Source organism: Monodon monoceros, unplaced genomic scaffold (assembly GCF_005190385.1).
Source record: "Monodon monoceros isolate NGI ecotype Baffin Bay Population unplaced genomic scaffold, NGI_Narwhal_1 Super_Scaffold_20, whole genome shotgun sequence".
Classification (NCBI taxonomy): Eukaryota; Metazoa; Chordata; class Mammalia; order Artiodactyla; family Monodontidae; genus Monodon; species Monodon monoceros.
In genome coordinates this window covers 118,658,612-118,679,723 of record NW_021703777.1, presented here as the reverse complement: position 1 = coordinate 118,679,723, position 21,112 = coordinate 118,658,612, and the positions used below count along the sequence as shown (strand labels likewise).

General features: G+C 37.9%; 1 protein-coding gene across 2 annotated transcripts in view; it reads right to left on the bottom strand.

The window, feature by feature from the left end:
• Positions 1–21,108, bottom strand: part of SPATA5 (spermatogenesis associated 5) — a 334,167-nt gene extending 313,059 nt beyond the window's left edge. Inside the window, exons 1-9 of one of the 2 annotated variants that reach the window (XM_029235331.1) lie at positions 20,901–21,108; positions 14,748–14,869; positions 13,558–13,715; positions 9,992–10,050; positions 8,707–9,351; positions 7,616–7,745; positions 7,063–7,119; positions 5,446–5,569; positions 2,804–3,059 (exon numbers count right to left, since the gene is read on the bottom strand). In XM_029235331.1, the coding sequence (XP_029091164.1) occupies positions 2,804–3,059; positions 5,446–5,569; positions 7,063–7,119; positions 7,616–7,745; positions 8,707–9,351; positions 9,992–10,050; positions 13,558–13,715; positions 14,748–14,869; positions 20,901–21,045 (1,696 nt within the window). In that variant the 5' untranslated portion in view covers positions 21,046–21,108. The remainder of the gene's footprint in view (positions 1–2,803; positions 3,060–5,445; positions 5,570–7,062; positions 7,120–7,615; positions 7,746–8,706; positions 9,352–9,991; positions 10,051–13,557; positions 13,716–14,747; positions 14,870–20,900) is intronic. The other variant, XM_029235332.1, reaches the window with a different exon arrangement.
• Between the last annotated feature and the right edge of the window lie 4 nt (positions 21,109–21,112).

The following is a 21,112-nucleotide window of genomic DNA, read 5'->3' as shown; positions in this document are numbered from 1 at the left end:
AGAGAGAGACAGAGAGAGAGAGAGAGAGAGAGAGAGAGAGAGAGAGTGTGTGTGTGTGTGTGTGCGCGCACCTGCATGGGAGTGTGCATGGCTTCCCAGGTGAACCTGAGGCATAATGAGGTTTTAAGAACCAATGACCTGGGAATTCCCTGGTGGTCCAGTGGTTAAGAATCCGCCTTCTGTTGCAGGGGACGCAGGTTTGAACCCTGGTCGGGGAACTAAGATCCCACATGGGCAGGGCAACTAAACCCAGGTGCCTCAACTACTGAGCCAGCACGCCTCAACTAGAAAGCCCAGGTGCTCTGGAGCCCGTGCGCCACAAGGAAGATCCTGTGTGATTCAACTAAGACCCAACACAGCCAAAAATAAATAAAATAAATATTTAAAAAATTAAAAAACAAAAACAGGGGTTCCTACCTTTAAAAAAAAAAAAGAACCAGTGACCTATGTCAGTGGCTCTCCAAGTGTGGTCCCCACACCAGCAGCATCAGCATCAGCTGGGAACATATTAGGAATTCACAGGTACCAGCCCAGACCTACTGAATCAGAAACTCTGGGAATAGGGCACAGCCAGCCATCTATAGTTTACTAAGTTCTCCAGGTGATTCTGATGCACAATAAAGTCTGAGAACCTCAACTCCAAGTGATCTGTCTGGAATTGAGAACATGTGAAATGAATCTGAATTCTGCAGAAAAGAATAAATAAGAGACAGAATTAACTTGTGTACTCAGGAATACATCTCTTGGAGCTGGAGTCTCTCACTTTCCTCACAAATTTGGAGGTCAAGGTGCCTTATTTCCTAGATAAGCCAGTGGGAATTCTCAAGCTGTCCACTTACACACAGCACAACTGATGAACAATGAAAATGCCTCCTAAAAAGCACTGGTATTAAGCAAGATGTATTTAAAGTCCACAGTCAGAACCATAGCTGAGAAATCTTGTCAGTGGGAAGCCAAAAATTGACTGGAAATGTTCAAAAAAATAGCAGCAATTATTTAAGGCACCACAGAACACTACCTTGTCTACTGCTACCTATAAAGGTAGCAATAACCACTTGGAGTTGTTTCCTTAGCACAGAGCAGGGATTTCTAAAGGCAAGAAAGGATAGGAGGAGATGAAGCTCAACGGAGGTTTAAAGACAAAACTAAACTCAACTCTGAAGTGAATAAATATTTTTATTACTCTACCAAGAGGAGTGGAGTGGTAATTACATCTCATGTCTCCCAGTTTTCACATACACTTCTCAAATACGTACTGAGCATACTGCTTCTAAATATTAAAATTTTACCATGACTCTTTTTGTAAAAAATGATTCTAACTTTGTGTGTAATTCTAAGGTCAGTGTAATAATTGTGACTGCTTCTACTTGTCCAAGGACACTTACTATGTTAAAAAAAAAGGGGGGGGCACAGCAGTTCAAACTTCCCTAGGCAGTCATTTTAAAAGACTAAGAGCCATCCAACTTTTCCCCTAATAACTCCTCTAAATTTGAATTTAGTTAGAAGGCAACATTAAATTTTCAATTCTTTTTACCTAGAACTAGGAGAATACGTAGTTCAAATTTACTGTATAGCTGAGTTTTTTCTTCCTATGCTCAATGCACACATTAGGGGTGCCCTTGTATATTCAATAAGTGAGATATGCCCATTCTACAGCATTTGGAGCAAAATTCGACTATTTTTAATTATAGAGTTTGAGTTGTTTTATCTTTCCTTCTGAGTCACACTATTAACCAAATGTATAAGTTAATCAAGTCCTTAGTCAGACTGTTTCAATGAGAAAATGCAGTTAACTTCACAATCAGCATTAGTCTGCTTTGTAGCATTATTTCTAAGAACACTGTGGGAGAAAGCCCTGACTAACCACCTAAGTTTAAATCATTCAGACACAAAAGAGAAGACAATGAAGAGTGGAAAAGCCAGGTGTATGAAAGTAGCTAATGAGGCCAGGCCAGGTTTAGTGCCTAACTTGGGTACTTCCTTGTTATGTTCTAGTTCATCCTATCCTTCCTATCCTTCTTCCCTGCCCCCCTTCCTTTCTTCCTTTTTTTCCATTTATTTCTTCTTCTCCCTTATATCCAAGGAATGTCATATGTACAAAGGCACTTAAGTATCATCTACCACAACCCCCCCAATTTACAAATGGGAAAAACTAAGCCTCAGATAAGGCAAAGAACTTGCCCAAGACCACAAGATTGATTTTAAAGGTATTTTCTACTCAAAATCCATTTTCTACTATACACCCCTGCCTCTTTAGAAAAATCTCTTGCAAAAATTCTAGCACACTGTTAAGCTTTATTCTGCTATATAAAGTTAGAGAACACGACTGCATAACACAACATACACTAGTATTTAAGACAGTATACACAAAACTACATATTTTCCCTACTGGACACTTTAATTTTAAGACTAATCTTTTTAAAAACTACCTTCTCAAAATCTGATTCATTGCTAGATTAGGGGAAACAGAAGATCAGTTAAATACCTGAAAATCTGAAATTATTAAGTCATATTAACAGCAGTTAATATTTATTTACTGCTTGTATGCCAAGTACATCCTTTTTTTAAGTGTATATTTTTATGTGTATATTTTTATTTTTAGGAAGAGGGATTAAGAGTGATTCTTATTTCATTTTTATAGTTTTCTGAATTATCCAGATTTTTTCATAAAACATATATTTTATGATTAGAAAAAAATTTAGCTATTTCCATTAGGAAATAAGTGAGATATAAATTATCAGTTTGTAAATAAACCAGTTATTAAATCCATCAGTACAGAGTCACTACAGCAAATCACTCTCACCTGCTTCATTACACAAGGCTTTCAAGTCTGCTCCAACGTATCCATGAGCATTATTTGCCAGCTGTAGCAGTTCAGCTTCAGTGAGCAAATGGGGCACCCTTCGAAGCAGTTTCTGGAGGATATCTAGCCGGTCTTGTGCATTCGGAACTCCAATCTCAATTTCTTTATCAAACCGTCCAGGTCTTCGGAGTGCAGCATCCAAAGCATGGGGACGATTTGTGGCCCCAAGAACCAACACCTGTCCTTCACTTCCCTCCTAACAAAACAAAATTAAAATATATTACAGGGACTTCCCTGGTGGCGCAGTGGTTGAGAGTCCGCCTGCCGATGCAGGGGACACGGGTTCGTGCCCCGGTCCGGGAGGATCCTGCATGCCACGGAGCGGCTGGGCCCGTGAGCCATGGCCACTGAGCCTGTGCGTCGGGAGCCTGGTGCTCTGCAACGGGAGAGGCCACAGTAGTGACAGGCCCACGTACCGCAAAAAAAAAAAAAAAAAAAATATATATATATATAACATATTCTTCTAAAAGTAAAAAAATAAAAAAAAATACACACTCGCTATATAGACAAGGATAGATCTAACTAGGCTAAGTCCTATCCCTTATTTCTCAAATTTTGTCATTCATCTCATATTTCCCAAAGCTCAGTCTAAATGCTCCCTTACCTAGAAAGTTTTCCAATACTTAACTATCTACTCTAAGTGATGTCTCTCCCACTTCTAGCATCTTAACTACACAGTTCTCATGAATAACAACATATATACCCTATACCATAGTTTTAATTTGTTTAACTGTTTTAAGTTGTCCTTTTCCCTACTTGAAAGCAAAGATTATGACCTACACGTGTTTCAAACAGAACAAGGCTCTATTACGCAGTTGTCTAAGAAATCTTCCTCACATTCGCACTGTTTCTATTTTGTTTTGATAAATATTCAAATTCCTGAAAATACACAAAATATAACCAACACCCAAGTATCAGATACCCTTGAATACATATGGATTTTTACTCTGAGAATAAAATCTGGAACAACAAATTATAAAGAACTATGTTCACAATGAGCCACCTGTAGAAATTATCCAACATTCTACTCAGATGACCCAAGTGTAATCTCACAGAGACAAGCTTAATTGGAATGTGATTTGAAGTAAGAAAACTCAAACCTAATCAACTATACTGGATGTGCCAACAGGAAGTGCACGGATTACAGTGAACCTATGAATTATGAGTTTAGAAGACAAAAATACAGGCCCTTAAACATTTTCAGGCTAAAACATCAGTGTCACATGCTCCCAGTCCTGCCCAAAGGCAAGAACATCAGTTCACAGCAGGTCTATCCCAGTGGCAGAGAAAGAGGTAGCAATGACATAGTAATTAAGATGCTCCAACACAGAGCCTCCTGATTTCCTACTCACCAAAATCCATTCGAATTATAATACAGCTCTCCATATATATTTTTCTTCAGGATGAAGAGAGCCGTTCATAAACAAAGTATTTGGTCAGCTTAATAATTATACTTTTCTTTTTCAAAACTCTTTTCATTGAAGTATAGTTGATAATAAGTATAGTTCTTATCATAAATGGACGAACTGGTGTCCCAGTTTATGTATCAGTCTCTTGTGAGTGTTGTTATTATGGATCTATCCTCAGAGCTCCACTATCTCCAACATACTAACAACACTGAATCCTCCAGCTTTGTAAGTTCAGAACCGAACCTGGGACATTATGATCACACCTAGGTAGTGCCCTAAGACTGAGAACCAGATGGTCATCCAGCCTCCCGCAGGTTACAATCCTTCTCTTATGTTACTCTTAAAATTGTAACACAGGTTAGCAAATAATAGAGACAATACCAAACATTCCCGTTATTTTCACATGTTCAGTTTCTACCAATAGTCAGTAAAACCAAAAAGTTCGAATTGCACAGTTTTTCAATGTGCAAAAGACTGGGGACTCCATGATTTCTATAATTTCTTTTGTTTCTGACATATTATGATTCTAAAAATATGAGTTATTTACAATCTTGTATAAGAAGTGTATTCTTCCGATAAATGCCTAACAGGAGTCTGAGAGAATTTTTCTTCATTCCTCTTCCCTATTAGTCCTATGGATCTCCCTTTCATAATCAGCACATAGTTTTTATTAATATAAGACTGTATGCACTATCAAAGAATCTGGTAACATGAGTAAATTCTTTTTAAATGTTGTACAAACACATTTCCCATTATTCTCACTTTCTGTCCTTTCACTTGCCCAACTTAGAGCCCCCAAAGAATCAATTTTTACAAGAGTAATAAGACTTACTCATGAAATTTCTTAGTAAATTCCCCTTAAATTTAATTGCTAAATTTTCCTTACTGACTTGGGCTTCAGGTTTTTAGGTTAATACCATTTATTATAAATCTATCATTGTATATAATTTTATATGCTAGAAAAATATGCCAGGTTATACTGTCCTAGCTGTTACTAAGAAATCATGAAGAAAATTATTTTATGGGTCTTTCCTCTAGTTTTTACAGCTAATATTTCTTCCTTACCCTAGAGTATCCAAAAAACTCAGACATATTTGACAGTTTTTGCCACTACATGCATATTATTAAGAAAATAGCCCCTCCTACAGAAATCAATACTGGTGCTGTACTTACTGAACCAATACCATCCATCAGTGTTAAGAGTGAAGCTACAACTCTTTTTTCCACTTCATTCTGAGCCCCTTCTCTTTTAGGGCAGAGTGCATCCAGCTCATCAATAAAAATAATTGATGGGTGCCTAAAAATAAACAAGTAAAATGAATTCTCTAATATATATTTAATTTTTAAATGATATGTTGCACTGCAGTTAAAAAATTGAAATTGTTTTAATTTTTTGACTGAAATGCAATGCATCAAATTTAGGATTTAATTAATAATATTAAAGACAAAAGCAATAGGATGTTAAGCTGAAAAGTCTTAGATTAATTCTAGCCTAAATTATTAACTCACCAATATCACATTCTAGTAGATCTGCCCTCAATAAAAAGTAGAGTACTGAGAACATGTATTGCTCATGAGATGACAGTCTATGCCCAGACAGAACTTGCCCACTAATGCCCACTAAATTGCTATGCCTGGATCACTTCAGAAGCTGAGGCCAGTGATGCTATTCCTTGGAGATGGTTTAAAGTTCCAAGGGATAAAAAGTAGAAATGCTCTTTTTAAAAAATCTACTAAAAAAACAACTTTCAAGATGACCAATTCTCCCATACAAAGATGTGAATTCTCTCATAAGAGGAAGTCTCAACTTCCAGGAACAAATTAATAGTGACAATAAAAACATATTAAACAATAAGGTATACCACTGATTCTCAAATCTTCAGTATTTGGAGTAAAGACTACTTATTTTATCTACTAGGGGAAAAAACTTTAAAAATGGAAGTTTTGATAAGAGGGCAGTAATTATGGTAGGTTACATACCAAAACAATGAAAGAGACATAGCCATATTATGAATAAAACTACATTAGACCAAGTTACAGGCCACTCGTTAATACTCCTTGCAATGTAACAATGGTAGCCTAAACTAAGAAATGATTAGTAAGAATCATTTCTAAAGCAAAAGATTTGTCACTTTGAAGCAAACTGTAATAAAACAAAGTTTTAAGCCTAAAGGGCAACTATAATAGTCTATCGAGATTAGACGTACCCAAAAGAAAGAAAATCATAAATTTATATGCTCAAGCAAATTCACATGACTTATCGGACAGCACTGTCTTAATTCTTTTACCTTATGTAATTTTTAAAATTGAGATATTGACATATAACATTACTTTCAGTTACACAACATAATGATTCAACATTTGTATATACGTATCATGAAATGATTACCACAGTAAGTCTAATTCACGTTGTCTCCGTACAGTCATAAAATTTTTTTTCTTATAATGAGAACTGTTTAAATCTACTCTCTTTGCAACTTTCAAATGTGCAATACAGTACTATTAACTACAGTCACCATGCTGTAGATAACATCCCCATGATTTATTTTATAACGGGAAGTTTGTACCTTTTGCTACATTATGTAATTTAATAACTTATTTCTCACATTTCCAAAACAATATTAGATAGAATTAGATTAGATAGAACCTCATTAAACTTACAATCTACTTCCAGTGCTATCACTATTATTTTTGTTCTATTCTTTCATGCTTCGTATAAAGTACTACTATCTCTACTTTCATTAATACACCCTTGACTACTAATTCCAAACATCCAAAAATAAAGAATACCGCAGAGTGGCTTCAGCAAATATCTGACGTAACCTTGCTTCAGTCTCCCCATAGAATCTGTAACAAATAAAATACATTTAAAGACCAACTCTTATCATTTTTAAAGCTCTGTCTATAAAAGCTCACCTGACTTTTCAAATATTTCCACAATACTTAATACTACTTTCAAAAATTATTTTCCAAACTTAATGTTTATACACATTAAAAAAAGCAAATTAAAAGTATTTCAATGTGTGGGCTTCCCTGGTGGCGCAGTGGTTGAAAGTCCGCCTGCTGATGCAGGGGACACGGGTTCATGCCCCAGTCCGGGAAGATCCCACATGCCGCAGAGCGGCTAGGCCCGTGAGCCATGGCCACTGAGCCTGCGCGTCCGGAGCCTGTGCTCCGCAACGAGAGAGGCCACAACAGTGAGAGGCCCGCGTACCACACACACACACAAAAAAATTTCAATGTGTGAAATATCCAGACAGAACACTATTGAGTCATTTTTTAAAAACCACATTTAAGATGTATATCTAATAATATTGTTTAGTCTATTAAATTATGCACTTACTTGCTAATAATTTCAGGGCCATTAATTACAGAAACATAGGCACCAACTTCATTAGCAAGAGCCCTGGCAATCATTGTCTTTCCAGTACCTGGAGGGCCATAGAGCAACACTCCTCTAGGGGGAGGGATTCCTAGAAGAAAAAGCAGAGAACACTGGATGCAGCATTACTAGGTTGCTTGTAAGTGTTGTCATATGACTTCAAACACGAGTTATAAAATAAATTTACCTTGCACAAAAACTAAAGTAAGAGTCAGAACTTCCCTTTCCCCATAGAAAAATGTACTAACTAGCCCAAACGGTGATCTCAAACAATGACTTTTTCTCTCTCTGTAGACCCAACCAGGCCAGGCTGGTTAGTAAAAAAACTGGTTTAACACCCACACTATTGACATGCCCCAACCCACACAGCACAGTTCAATGATCAAAAAACAAAGCCCAAACAACAGGAAGGGCATGCAAAATAAGCCCCCAACCCCAATTTTTATCCAACTAGCCATCTCAGAGAATATAAGCCTTACCAGGGTTCCTTTTATATGTGAATCCAAGTATTCATTTTATATATAGATACATAGATAGATATAGATATTCATGAAAAAAGAAAAAGCAAAAAGCAGAGAAAGACACGGTATGCACCAAATATATGCAGAGGATCTGGGCAGTTAACAATGCAGAAGAAGCCCTGAGTTTTCTAAAAGCCAAGTCACTCCCTTAACTACTTGTTTCAATGCAAAGAGATCTGCACCCAGCTACATTTCCTAACAAAGAAGTTTTATCCAAACTATTTAAATGTTTGATTTATTTTTTTAGTCATTACGGCTAATCTAGCATGACAAGATACTTACTCTAGATCCAATACAAACAACTGTGGAAGTGTGCAGTTAAGAGAGACAAGGCTACAACTAACTCACATTACAACCTGAAGAGACCAAGCATAGAAAAAGGCCGACTTAACTGGCATCTCCTACCACACCTCCCACTCAGGAAAGAAAAACAGGAAAAAAGGGTGAACAATTATTAGATAAGTGAAATGAGCCAACTGCTTTTAGTATGAATTTAACATTTCTGGGTGTAGTACACTGAAGAAATCATACCATAACTCTTGAAAAGCTCAGGCTGTTTGAGAGGTAATTCAATTATTTCTCTAATTTCTTTCAGCTGACTATTTAAGCCACCAATCATGTCATAAGTTACTTTTAATTGGTTGTCTTGATCTTTTGAATTTGTACGAATCTTTGTAAAATTGACTCTTGTTGTCGAAGAAATAAAATAAAAGGTATCGGTGTTGCACTGTGCTCCCACGCTGGGCGACTTTAGCAATCTCTCTTCATTGACAGGTTGCTCATTTCCTTCTCTGGCAGACTGAGAACGACGTTTAAGACCTGTTACTGCCTCTAGTCCAAGTCCACTGCCATTCCCAGGACTCTGTGTAACACCTGACGAAACGCCACCAGCTTTATTTATCATTCTGCCATCTCCTGGTTTGTAAGGAGTACTGCTTGATGTTGGGTTTTGGGGCACTTCCAGACCTAACTGGCTTAGCTGTAAGGATATATCCAGGGTACTAGTTTCCACACTGGATGGCTTGGAGGCCATTCCCCGGGCAATAGTGTCAGAGTCATTCTGAGCCCTTCTCAACAGCGTGCCATCTGCTCCTTTCACTCGCAACACTTGCAACTTGCATGGTCGTCCATAGAATGTACAATACAGAAAGTTGCCTGGTAAAACAATCTTGCCATCTGGAAAACAATTTATTAAATATATACGTTAGCACAATTTTTCACCCATTTAAAGTTTAAATAGCAATTTATTTCATCTATTAACAAAACTATCTGGCTGAAAAGACTAAATCAAAGATGGAAGTATTAATAAAACAACCGTTATGAAAAACAGAGGACCTAATATTCCCCTATGATAGGGCACTATCTGGAGACAGAAGGTCAAGCTAATTCTCTGAAATTCTCTACACTCAGTACATTTAGGATTCTATAGCTATAACCCCATAGAGCCAGGCATTCCATGTTCAGTAACAAACCAAGCTAAAATGGCACATCTACACCAACACTCCAAGATAACATACCTGACCAGAAAGAACAGAGTTCAAGGGTTAAAAGTCTTAGTTCTACCACTGACTTTGCTCACAGTTAAGTCAAAAATTCTCTCCACTGCTCAACTACCAATCAATTACTTGGCAGTTGGGGGTGGGGGGCGGCAGCAGATACTACATCCCTATCTTAAAAGGACGTTCATTCGTTGAGAATATTCTCTACACTATTTTAAAGAACAGCATTATGTACATAAGACCTCAAAGACACATCAGTTTATTTGCTGCTGCCTTGCTTTTTAACATTTAGAAAACGTATGAAAGAGACATCTCACCTAGTTTTCTCAGAAAACAAGCAGTCAGTTGTTCTTCATTAATATCTGCATTTTTGTCACTGTGAAAGGTGGGAGAAATAAAAATCAGCATTAAGTACACCAGAAACGAAAATGTAATATAAAATGACATGTACACAGTTGTGATGTAGACCTAATCAAAAGAATCGTTAGTTTACAATCTGGAAATGATTTATACAATTTTGGAATGATTTACACTTTTTAGATACTTCTTATAGCCATGAAAACACCATTTGCAATTTGGTGTCCCAGTGGCCTAAATCAGTTTTCTTTACTATCTTACACACCACACACACACACCCCTATATACTCGGGTATATACATGTACACACGTGTGTACATTTATGTACTACATCTGTGGATGTATAAGAGCAATAAATCACAATGAAAAGTATGTGTTTTTTATTGTGTGTTATAGTCAGAAACATTGGAAAAACACTGGCCTCAATTAATCATTTCCTTTCTGAACTTGCCCAGCTTGGAGAAAGGCTTTTATTAATAGCTTACTTTATTCTCTTTGTATAATTTATAAATTATCTTTAAGGAAATTTAAATCCTATAGAGTACGTTATCTGAAGAGGTAGAAAAAAAGCGGAGTAATGGTACAGTGCAAGTTTATGCTAGAGAAAGGGTATGCCTAAGAAAAAATGGAAAAGCCTTCTTCTGACCAAAAACTGTGTCTTCCAGGAAAATTGCTTGTTTGAGTACAGGAAACATGCCTAAAAATCATTACACTTGTAAAGAAACACGTTCTTAGAGAGTTCTCAGAATATGTGCATTTTCCCTCCTCCTCCGTGTGTAAGCGGCCCATATCAGCAGAGGAAGCCTACAGTTGCGAGCTCTGCCAGAGATCACAGAGGGAGAATGGTTTAGCTCAGGAAAAGGTGTATTAGCAGGAGCATCTGGTCCAAATCTAAGCCTTGCTCCCAACCACCTTATCAGTAACAAAATCAATACAGCCAAACTACATTATTTGAAAATTCCGTATGCAAATTCACCTACTTGCTAAAATGTGTTTATAACCCCAAAATCAATACTAGCAGAGCTTTGCCAGTCATTTGTGGATGAGCACAGAGCAAGCAAAAACTGTAACCCAATACTTTCCCAGCTGAGGCTGAAAAAGGCCTATTGTTTCAACTCTCATTCAGAGGTGACCAGAGGATGGAAGCTGGGCAGGGTAGGGAGCAGTGCAGTATGGCGTGAAAAGTTCCAGCTCTGGCACCACACAGAGAGGGTTTGCATCCTAACTCTGGCATCTGTTAATGGGGTGGCCTCAGGCAAGTCACTTAATATTTCTGAGCCACTTCTCCTCATTTGAAAAATAAAGAAAATAGAATCTACCAGAATGAGTTGTTTCAAGGACTTAAGATTATAATCTACATAAGATATATATTTTCACATATTTATATGTGTTAAATAAATACACACATACATATAGACACACAAACACACACACCCTCCCTAGGAGCAACAGTTCAGTATTCGCTAATTCAGTATTTGTGGCAACGTCATGGAACACAACTATCACCAATAATGAGAACCAACTGTGTATTCATATAAAAGAGAGAGAGAAAAACAAGGAGAAAATTTCATGAATCAAATGCGTGTATAAACTAAAGAGAAGATTGTACATATTTCCTTAAATACTTAAATTTACTTGTTTAAAGAACTCTGAAACTACTTAAATTGCTTTTATTTATTAAACTTTGAAGGGAAGATATTTGCAAATATGTACAAATATGTAAAATATGTAAAACAATCAGTTTTGCTTTTAAAAAAGCACAGATAAAATCATTTCCACTAGAAGGAGCTCTAACAGTATTGATAATAAACTTTTTCAGATACAACTGAAGGATTTAAACAGCAGACTAAAATAACTGATTCTTCTTATTGGAAATTAAGTTTCTTGTCTAAGTTCTTCTGCCATGTTTAAAACATAAGGTTCTTTAAAATAAAAAACCAAGTTTCCATTTAAAACATATACAGTCCCTCTATAGTAGGTAATCATTATCACCTAAGACTGCTGCGCCCTCAAGAGGTCACATTTGTTAGTAATCATCAAAAACCCAGTCAACTGATTACTGCTACCTAAAGCACTGTTTTAAAACAGTGTGAAGATTAATCCTGTTGAACCTGAATTAACTAAAAAATTACCATAAAATAATGGGCAAGTTACTTCTCATTGAGCCCATTTCCTCATCTGTAAAGAGGGATAAATATGGATACCTTGCTGGATGTTTAGAGGACTAAATGAGAGAAGAAAAAGAGGAAAGTGTGGGTGTGTGTGCTAGTACACAGCTGACGCTCAACATATGTTCTCTTTTCCTTTCTGGCTTTTTATTTTGTTGCTCGTTAAACTGTTATTCAATGCACTGAAGACATTTTCCTGTTTTTAAAAGAAAAAATACACCAAAGCTTAAGCTTGGAATCTACAAAAGTAGAAAAGCGAAGAAAACTTTTCAAAATCAAGCTAATGACTGAAAAATGTTTTGTGATTCTGGCATATAAAATTCCCCAAGTTTTTACAAACATGATATTAAAGTATTAAAAGATTTTTTATTTTTTGTGGTACGCGGGCCTCTCACTGTTGTGGCCTCTCCTGTTGCGGAGCACAGGCTCTGGACTCGCAGGCTCAGCGGCCATGGCTCACGGGCCTAGCCGCTCCGCGGGAAGATGTGGGATCTTCCCGGACCGGGCCACGAACCCGTGTCCCCTGCATCGGCAGGCGGACTCTCAACCACTGCGCCACCAGGGAAGCCCAAGATTTTTTTTTTTTTTAAACAAATTTTGATAAGACTTGTATATGCAAACTGAGTAAAAATCCTATTAGATACAGAACATTCAAGAGGATGGGTGATATACTTTAACCATATTTGTCATCTTTGGTGGGGGACTATTTAAAAATTGGATAGATATAATTGTTTTATTTGACCGAATAATCAATGAGTTAAAATACAGAATCAGGTACACTTCACTTGAGCAGTCTTAATTAAAACTTGTTTCTTGCCAAATCACAGTAATCTATTCCTGTCTTTACGACTGTAAAAAAGACAAGAAGCAAACCAAGACAAAAAAAAAAACTGTTAAATATCCATCAACAACAATTCCTCTCACCTGAAATGTCAGGGCCTATTCTAGTCACGGGACATTAGAGAGCCCATAGTCCATAAATCACATAGCACCCATCTAGCTTGTGCTGTCTGACACAGTAGGCCACTAGCCACTCACCACATGCGGCTATCAAGTGCTAAAAATGTGGCTAGCCTAAATTGAGATATGCTACAAGTGTAACATAACACACTGGATTTTGAAGACTCAGTTTGAAAAACAGAATGAAAAATCTTGTTAATAGTTTTTTGTAGTTATTATAAATTCAAATAAGACTTTACATATACTGGTTAAATAAAACATACCATTACAATTACTTTCTCTTTCTCTTCACTTTTTAAATGTGGCTACTAGAAAATGAAAAATTACATGTGTGGTTCACATTTGTGACTCATTTGGGCAGCACTGATCCAGACAGTCACCAAAGAAAAGAGCCAAACCTGAGTGCCACGTCCATTTCCTCAGCCTGCAGCACAGCACCCAAAACAGGCTGGACATGGATGGCATCACCAACCCTCACACCCACATTCTTCTGTGCCATTTCACTCAGGCCAACCTTTCCTCCAGGAAATCCTGCCACAGGCCAGGCCGTATAGACCTGCCCAGAACATAGGAAACAAAAATATAATAAATATTTGTAGAATATCATTCATTTATAAGGAAGAAAACTAAGCACAGTCAAGTACATGGATCTGCAAAACACAGTCCGTACCCCAAAGGAGTTATGATTTGACATCAGTTACAAAAAAACTATTTTTTTTATAAATATTACATCTCTTTTGTGAAGATCAGGAATAATACCACAGTGAAAATGGTGGAAGAGCTGAAAGGTGGATTTAAGAAAAGAGACAAAGGCATTAACAGGTGATAAGAGAAAAATGAGAAAAAATACTGAAGGCAAGCTAACTGTAAGGTAGTTCAGTCTGGAGCATAAACTACATCTAGGAAACAGCGAGTGACCCAGTACAAGAGCTCCATGGGAACCTGGTTCTCAACCGACTTAAATGGTAAGGGAGAAACTCAAAGATTTCTAGCTCCGGATAATAGGCTGAGCTCACATATTTATAGTCTTCTCTTCCACAAAACACAGTAAAGGATGTTTTACAGTATAAGCCCAGAACAATGAAAGGAATGGGAGGCAAGCCATCAGCAGATATAAGACTGCAAAACATTTCGAGAGGACCCCACTGGGTGAGAGAACACTGACTGACGAAGCAGCAGCAGAAGACATGGCAGAGTCAGAGGAAGAAAGCTAAGCTGCCAAAATGACCCAGGAAAGGTTCTGGACTTAGAGTCTCAGGTATGATGAATGGTAGCCAGGACAAACGGAGGGTAATCAAATATTTACATACAAAACAGATGACCCAAAATAACATTTCTGTGAAGAAATACAACTAACAGACTGGGACAAATAGGGCTGGTAGTGTGTCACTACCTCTGGAGGAAAGGCTTCTTTCTATATCATGGCACTTAGGGCCTACAACTCACAGGGTATCAAAGGAAGGAAAAGTTTACATAGATGTGAGGGTCTTGTAAGATATAGCTTTTCATTTATTACTGCTTGTGTTGAAAATTAAAATCAAAAACATCTGAACTATTTCTAAAGTAAGGAAATGAAAAGGACTCTCACCTCTTGCTTTCCATCCAAACTGGTAAGCAACACTGGTCGACCAATACATATGTTTGCAGACTTCATGGTGTTGAGTCCAAGTTGAACAAGGGAATTCTGGAATGCTTTAGGAACTTTGTCGTCTACCAAGAAGGAAAAGAAAATTATTTTTGCACTATTTGTAACTGAAGTTAAAGCATGCTTTCTTTTGGAGTAAATAAAACTCCTTTATCCACATGACCATACGAATGCATTTAACAAACCCTGGAGAGACTGCTGTCCCAACCCTCCTTATTTTAGCAATCAGACTTAAAACCAAACCTTTGTAAGGATCCACTGACAATATGACTGCTAACTAAAAAAGGATGTTTTATGGGGTAGGTATTGGTTTTCATTATTTAAAAAAAAATCTCTAATTTCATTACTAACTGAACATACTCGCAGTAGGGCTTTTCATACTTGCATTCTGAACTTTTCATATTACAGATTCTAAGTTGAGTTGGCTACTAGTACTCAAAGGCTTGAACTGGGGAAATGACACATCATCTGGCTCTGGAGGATTAAGTTATGTTTCCACTTCTCACCCACAGGATAGGAACCAGACATTCTTCCTTTCTATTCCCAGGAACACATGGATAACAATAACACAAGTCTTATTCCTTAGGCAAACACACACCGACTCAAATGACCATTAGAGCTTTCAACTTTTGGCCAAAGAAGGGGCCCAGAATTCAGTCCAGTTTCAAAACCTCTGAAAATGATATGCTAACATCTCCACCCCTGCCCACACACTCCCTCAAGCTCCACATTTGGTTAGCTGTCCCTCCTCTGATGCTCCCAGCACCCTATGTTGCCAGATATTAGCAGTTATCACAATATTCATTTATTTTACAATCTGACTTTCCTTTAACAATATACTGCTTTGTAACAGGAAATGGGTCATATTCATCTTTGTAACTCCAGCACCTAGGAGTGCATCAAATATAGCAGATGCATAACAAATATGCATGAAATGAATGAATGTAGTAGATGAGTATACAATATTTTTCTTTTCAGCACAAAATCCATGTAACGCTTATGATGCCTCTCACATAAACTTTATTATAAAACTTACAGTCACATATATCATAATCACAGAGCTCTGACTAGTATTAGTGTTCTTTCATAATCAGAAAAACAGATCTTTTGTAATTAAAAAGGAACTAAGTCAACAAAAGCAAAACCATGAGGTATGTCTGATTTACATCATTCTCTGCCACTGCGAAGTAACTTCCCAACACATTTATTTTCCCTCTGTCATCAGATGAACAAATCTAGAAAAACAAAGCATCTCCCAGGGCTAAGATTAACAGAACTGAGCATAAAATAAGCATTTTTTTAAATATGACAGGCCGAAAAGAAATTCAACTTTCCTATGAGCACCAGGTCTCTTACACAGTTTACCCAGAAATAAGAGCAAAGCGTCCTGTTTGATAACCTCATAATGTTCAGTTTCTGCCACTTCTTTCTTCCTAATAAAGGAAACCTCAATGAATTACCCTTCCCTCTTGATAATTACCTTGAGGGGGGTACTCAGTCCCTGACAAGATTCTAAGTTTTCTTCCTCTCTTCCCTCCATCCTATCCTGCACCAAGATTTGAAACATCACACACTTCTCTACCTCCATTTCCTCCCTATCAGCAATGGAGATCATGCTCAAATTCCCATCTGTTGGCTTTATTTCCTAATACATTTCCACTGTATTCTCTGCTTACAGTATCCAAATCTATGTAAGCTATCCCCCGCACAATTTTCACCAGTCCTCACTCCTTCAATACTTTAAAAATATAACTCTACATCTACTTCCTATTAACTTCACACTTACTGAGCACCTTATGTGCCAGATTAACTAATGAGATAGTAAAGGTAATTTCAAACAACCACCCACCCTTCATTTGTTCATTCAGCAAATATTTACCATGTGCCCACTATATGGCAGGATACTACACTAGGCACTGGGGAAATAAGGTGAACAAAAACAGACACAGTCCTTGGCCTCATGGAGTTTATAACTTAATAGAATGAAAGTTATTAAACAATCACTAAATAACTGTACAATTCTAAACTAAGATTAATGCAATGAAAGAAAAACTAAGAGTCCTAAGAGAGGCTATAATGCAGGATCAGATCTAATTTGGAAGAATCAGAGAATACTTCTCCAAGAATATTTAAATTCAGGTCTGAAGGAAGAATAAAATTAACTAAATGAAGAGGGGGAGGGGGAAGACAATTCTCAGCAAAAAGAAGAGCTTGTACAGACATCCTTGACAAAAGACAGCATTGTCCATCTGAGGGGAAAAGTACAGGCAGAGTGGTGGGAAACAAGGAACCACATAAGGAAGGTCAAGACCACCCAGGGCAGTGGGCTTTATCAAGCTCCTTGTCTTTAATCTGACAGTAATTGGAGGCCAGTTAGTGGTGAAAAGCAGGGTCGTGACAGGATTTTTATTTTAAAAGATCATTCTGTCTGCAGAGTGGAAAAGGAATTGGAAGAGAGCAGCTAGTGTAGTAGTCCAGGTGAGAGAGGATGGTGTCTGAGATTAAGGTTGAAGCAGTGGGAAGGGAGTGCAGAAGTGGAACATGGGAAATACTTAGTAAACAGGACGTGGTGGTGGACTGGATAATGTGAGATGTAAGAGAGCGGTGTCATGAAGGAATCTTAGATTTCTGAATTTTACAATGAGAAAGACTGAACAGAGCTCATTTGTTTTGTTGGAGGAAATCTGACTTCAGGAAGTCAGTCCTGAAGTATCTTTGAAAAGTCCAAAAGAAGAGGTATAGCACAGTGCTATATTCAAAGTATGGACCACAAATTAAGAAAACAATCCCATTTACAACTGCATCCAATAAATTTAACCAAGGGGGTGAAAGACTTGTACTCGGAAAACTATAAGACTCTGATGAAAGAAACTGAAGACACAAATAAATGGAAAGATATACTGTGCTCACAGATTGGAAGAATCAATATTGTTCAAATGTCTATACTACCACCTAAAGCAATCTACAGATTCAATGCAATCCCTATCAAAATACTAATGGCATTTCCCACAGAACCAGAACTAATGATCCTAAAATCCATATGGAACTGGAATAGCCACAGCAATCTTGAGAAAGAACAAAGATGGAGGTAGCATGCTCCCTGATTTCAAACTATACTGCAAAGTTATAGTAATTAGAACAGTATGGTACTGGCACAAAAACAGACACATAGATCAATGGAACAGAATAGAGCACTCAGAAATGAACCACACCTATAGGGGAAATTAATTGATGACAAAAGAGGCAAGAATATATAATGGGCAAAAGAGAGCCTCTTCAATAAATGGTGTTGGGAAAACTGGACAGCTACGTGCAAAAGAATCAAACTGGATCACTTTCTTACACCATGTACAAAATAAACTCAAAATGGATTAAAGACTTTAAATATAAGACCTGAAACCATAAAACTCCTAGAAAAAATATATACAGTAAACTCTTTGAAGTTGGTCTTAGCAGTATTTTTGGATCTGTCTCCTGAGGCAAGGGCAACAAAAGCAAAAATAAATGAGACTACATCAAACTAAAAAGCTTTTGCACAATGAAGGAAACCATCAACGAAACAAAAAGACAGCCTACTGAGTGAGAGAAGATATCTGCAAATGATATATCTGATAAGGGGTTAATATCCAAAATACATAAATAAATTTTATACATATATATTACAATGAAATATTACTCAGCCATAAAAAAGAATGAAATCTTCCCATTTGCAACAACACGGATGGATCTAGAGGGTATTATGCCAAGTGAAATAAGTCAGAGAAAGATCAGGATCAGATGATTTCACTTATATGTGGAATCTAAAAAACAAAACAAACAGAAACAGACTCATAGATACAAAGAACAAAGGGATATTTGCTAGATGGGAGGAGGGTGAGGGGGCTAGGCACACAGGGGAAGGCGATTAAGAGGTACAAACTTCCAGTTATAAAGTAAGTAAGTCACAGAGAAGTAATGTACAGCATAAGGAATATAGTCAATACTGAAATAACTTTGGATGGTGACAGACGGTTGGTTACTAGACTTTATCAAGGTGATCATTTCCTAATGTATTTAAAAGTGAATCACTATGACTTACACCTGAAACTAATACTGTTCGTCAACTATATTTCAATTAAAAAAAAGTGTGGTCCACAAACTATCTGATACTGTTCATGATGAAGTAAGTAGAAAAAATGAGAATATGCATTTAGAAGCTTTTATTGCAATTTGACAGAGTAATTTTACATCTGTTGAATCTAATAAAAATTTCTCTTTTTTAACTTATTTTTCCAATAATTTACTTTTATCATATTTTACAACAGTGCTGATCTGTGATGTGTTGTAAATTTTTAAACCTTCCCTATGGAGTTTGAGAAGCATTGATCTAGAAGACAATTAAATCAAGACTCAGAACAATCTAAATTACAAATACAAATCTGAAAATAATAAGGGTAAATGGGAAGGAAACGCTGGACATTGGATGAACTTGCCAAAGAAAGAAGATTTATAGAGAGAAAAAGAGGGTTTAGGGCTAAGAAATAAGGAACTTCTACATCTGATGGTTAGGTGGAAGAGGGTGAGCCTGCAAAGGGAACTAATGAAGTACCAACCAAAGGAAGGAGAAAAACTCGTTGATTTTGATGACAGGTAAGTCAAGAAATAAAGTGTTTCAAGAAGACAGAAATGGCTGACAATACCAAAAGCTGCTGAGGGGTCAAGTAAAGTAAGTAACGAAAAACCATCCATTGGATTTACCAACGTGGAGATCATCAGTGACCAGGGTACAGGCAGTTTCCATGGAATAATGAGGTGGATGTCAAATAGGAATAGGCTATGGAGTAAGTGAGAGATGAGGAGGCAGGGACTCCTCCTTTTAAGAAGTCTTGCAGTGGAGGGTGGTGATAAGAAGTGCGGAGCTTTTGTTTAAAGATGAAAGAGAAGGGCTTCCCTGGTGGCGCAGTGGTTGAGAGTCCACCTGCCGATGCAGCGGACACGGGTTCGTGGCCCGGTCCGGGAAGATCCCACATGCCGCGGAGCGGCTAGGCCCGTGAGCCATGGCCGCTGAGCCTGCGCGTCTGGAGCCTGTGCTCCGCAACGGCAGAGGCCACAACAGTGAGAGGCCCACGCACCGCAAAAAGAAAAAAAAAAAAAAAGTGAAAGAGAAATCAGTAGGTTTAAATGTCAATGGGAAGGATCCAGTTGAAAAAGAGACTGAATATGCCCAACAGAACAAGTTGTCCTCCGATCCCCAAAAAGCCTGAAAATACTATGTTAACTGGAAGATTGTCTTTAGGGTCTGCACTAGACATAAATAAAATCTTGCCACTAGGTTAATCTGATCCCTTTTTCAAAGCTACAAAACATCACGCCTGCTAAAAGCTTTACCAACTCAATGCTTTTCACTTAAATCCGTTCTCCCAAGTCAAGGTTGCTGTGATCTAGGTCCATGGCTTTAGAATCAAATACATCTGGACTCAAAAAAAGTCTCTACCATTTAGTTAGGACCTGTGTAACCTGGGGGGAAGGGTGGGGGGAATAGCGTTAACTTTTCTTCCTCTGTAAAATGAGCATAATAATACAGTACCCATCTCCCAAAGCTCTGCGCAGAATAAATGAGATACATGAAATACCCAAGCTCCTGCTAGCACCCGTGCGCACTTAACAGCTGTTTAATTAAATACCAGAACCCGTGTAGTAGGAAAAAAGCCACCTTTCGGTTTTAAAGGCACATTAACGTCTCTTAGGAAGGACATGCCGACAGCGGTACTGAACTGGACTTTCAGTTTTTTAGTATAGGTATACTATTCTCGCTAGAGACGAGCGACTTCGCAGTTAAATACGGCGTTAATCTTAAATAAGGCAAAACCGTTTCAAGCGCAATTTAGAAATTCAAAGCAATTTACAAAAGAGCTTGACTTAGCCACTAAGTCATTTCTGCCCAACTTCTCTAGTGCAGGCGCGGCTTCGAGTGTCTTACATACTTCTGTGCCTCTCGCACACCTCTGCCTCACCCAACTTTTTAAAAACCTTTACACCTCAAGGCAAAATCGCTAGGTTTTCGTCCTCTTGGGCGGCGCCCCCTCGGCCTCGGGTCTCCCTCTCAGAACTCTTTACCCTTTTCTAAGAAGTTGATCACCACCAGTGTCCCGGCCGCCACGGCAGAAGCTGTGGCCCCGGCAGAAAAGGAAGCAGCGGAGGCCGAGGGCGAACCATTCCCGGCGCTTTGGTTCAACCGTTTTCTGTTCTTCTTGGACGACATGATCGGAACACAACCCGAGAGAAGCAGCGGCAAAGCCGGCTCAACGTGCGCGCTTCGCTGAGAGAAA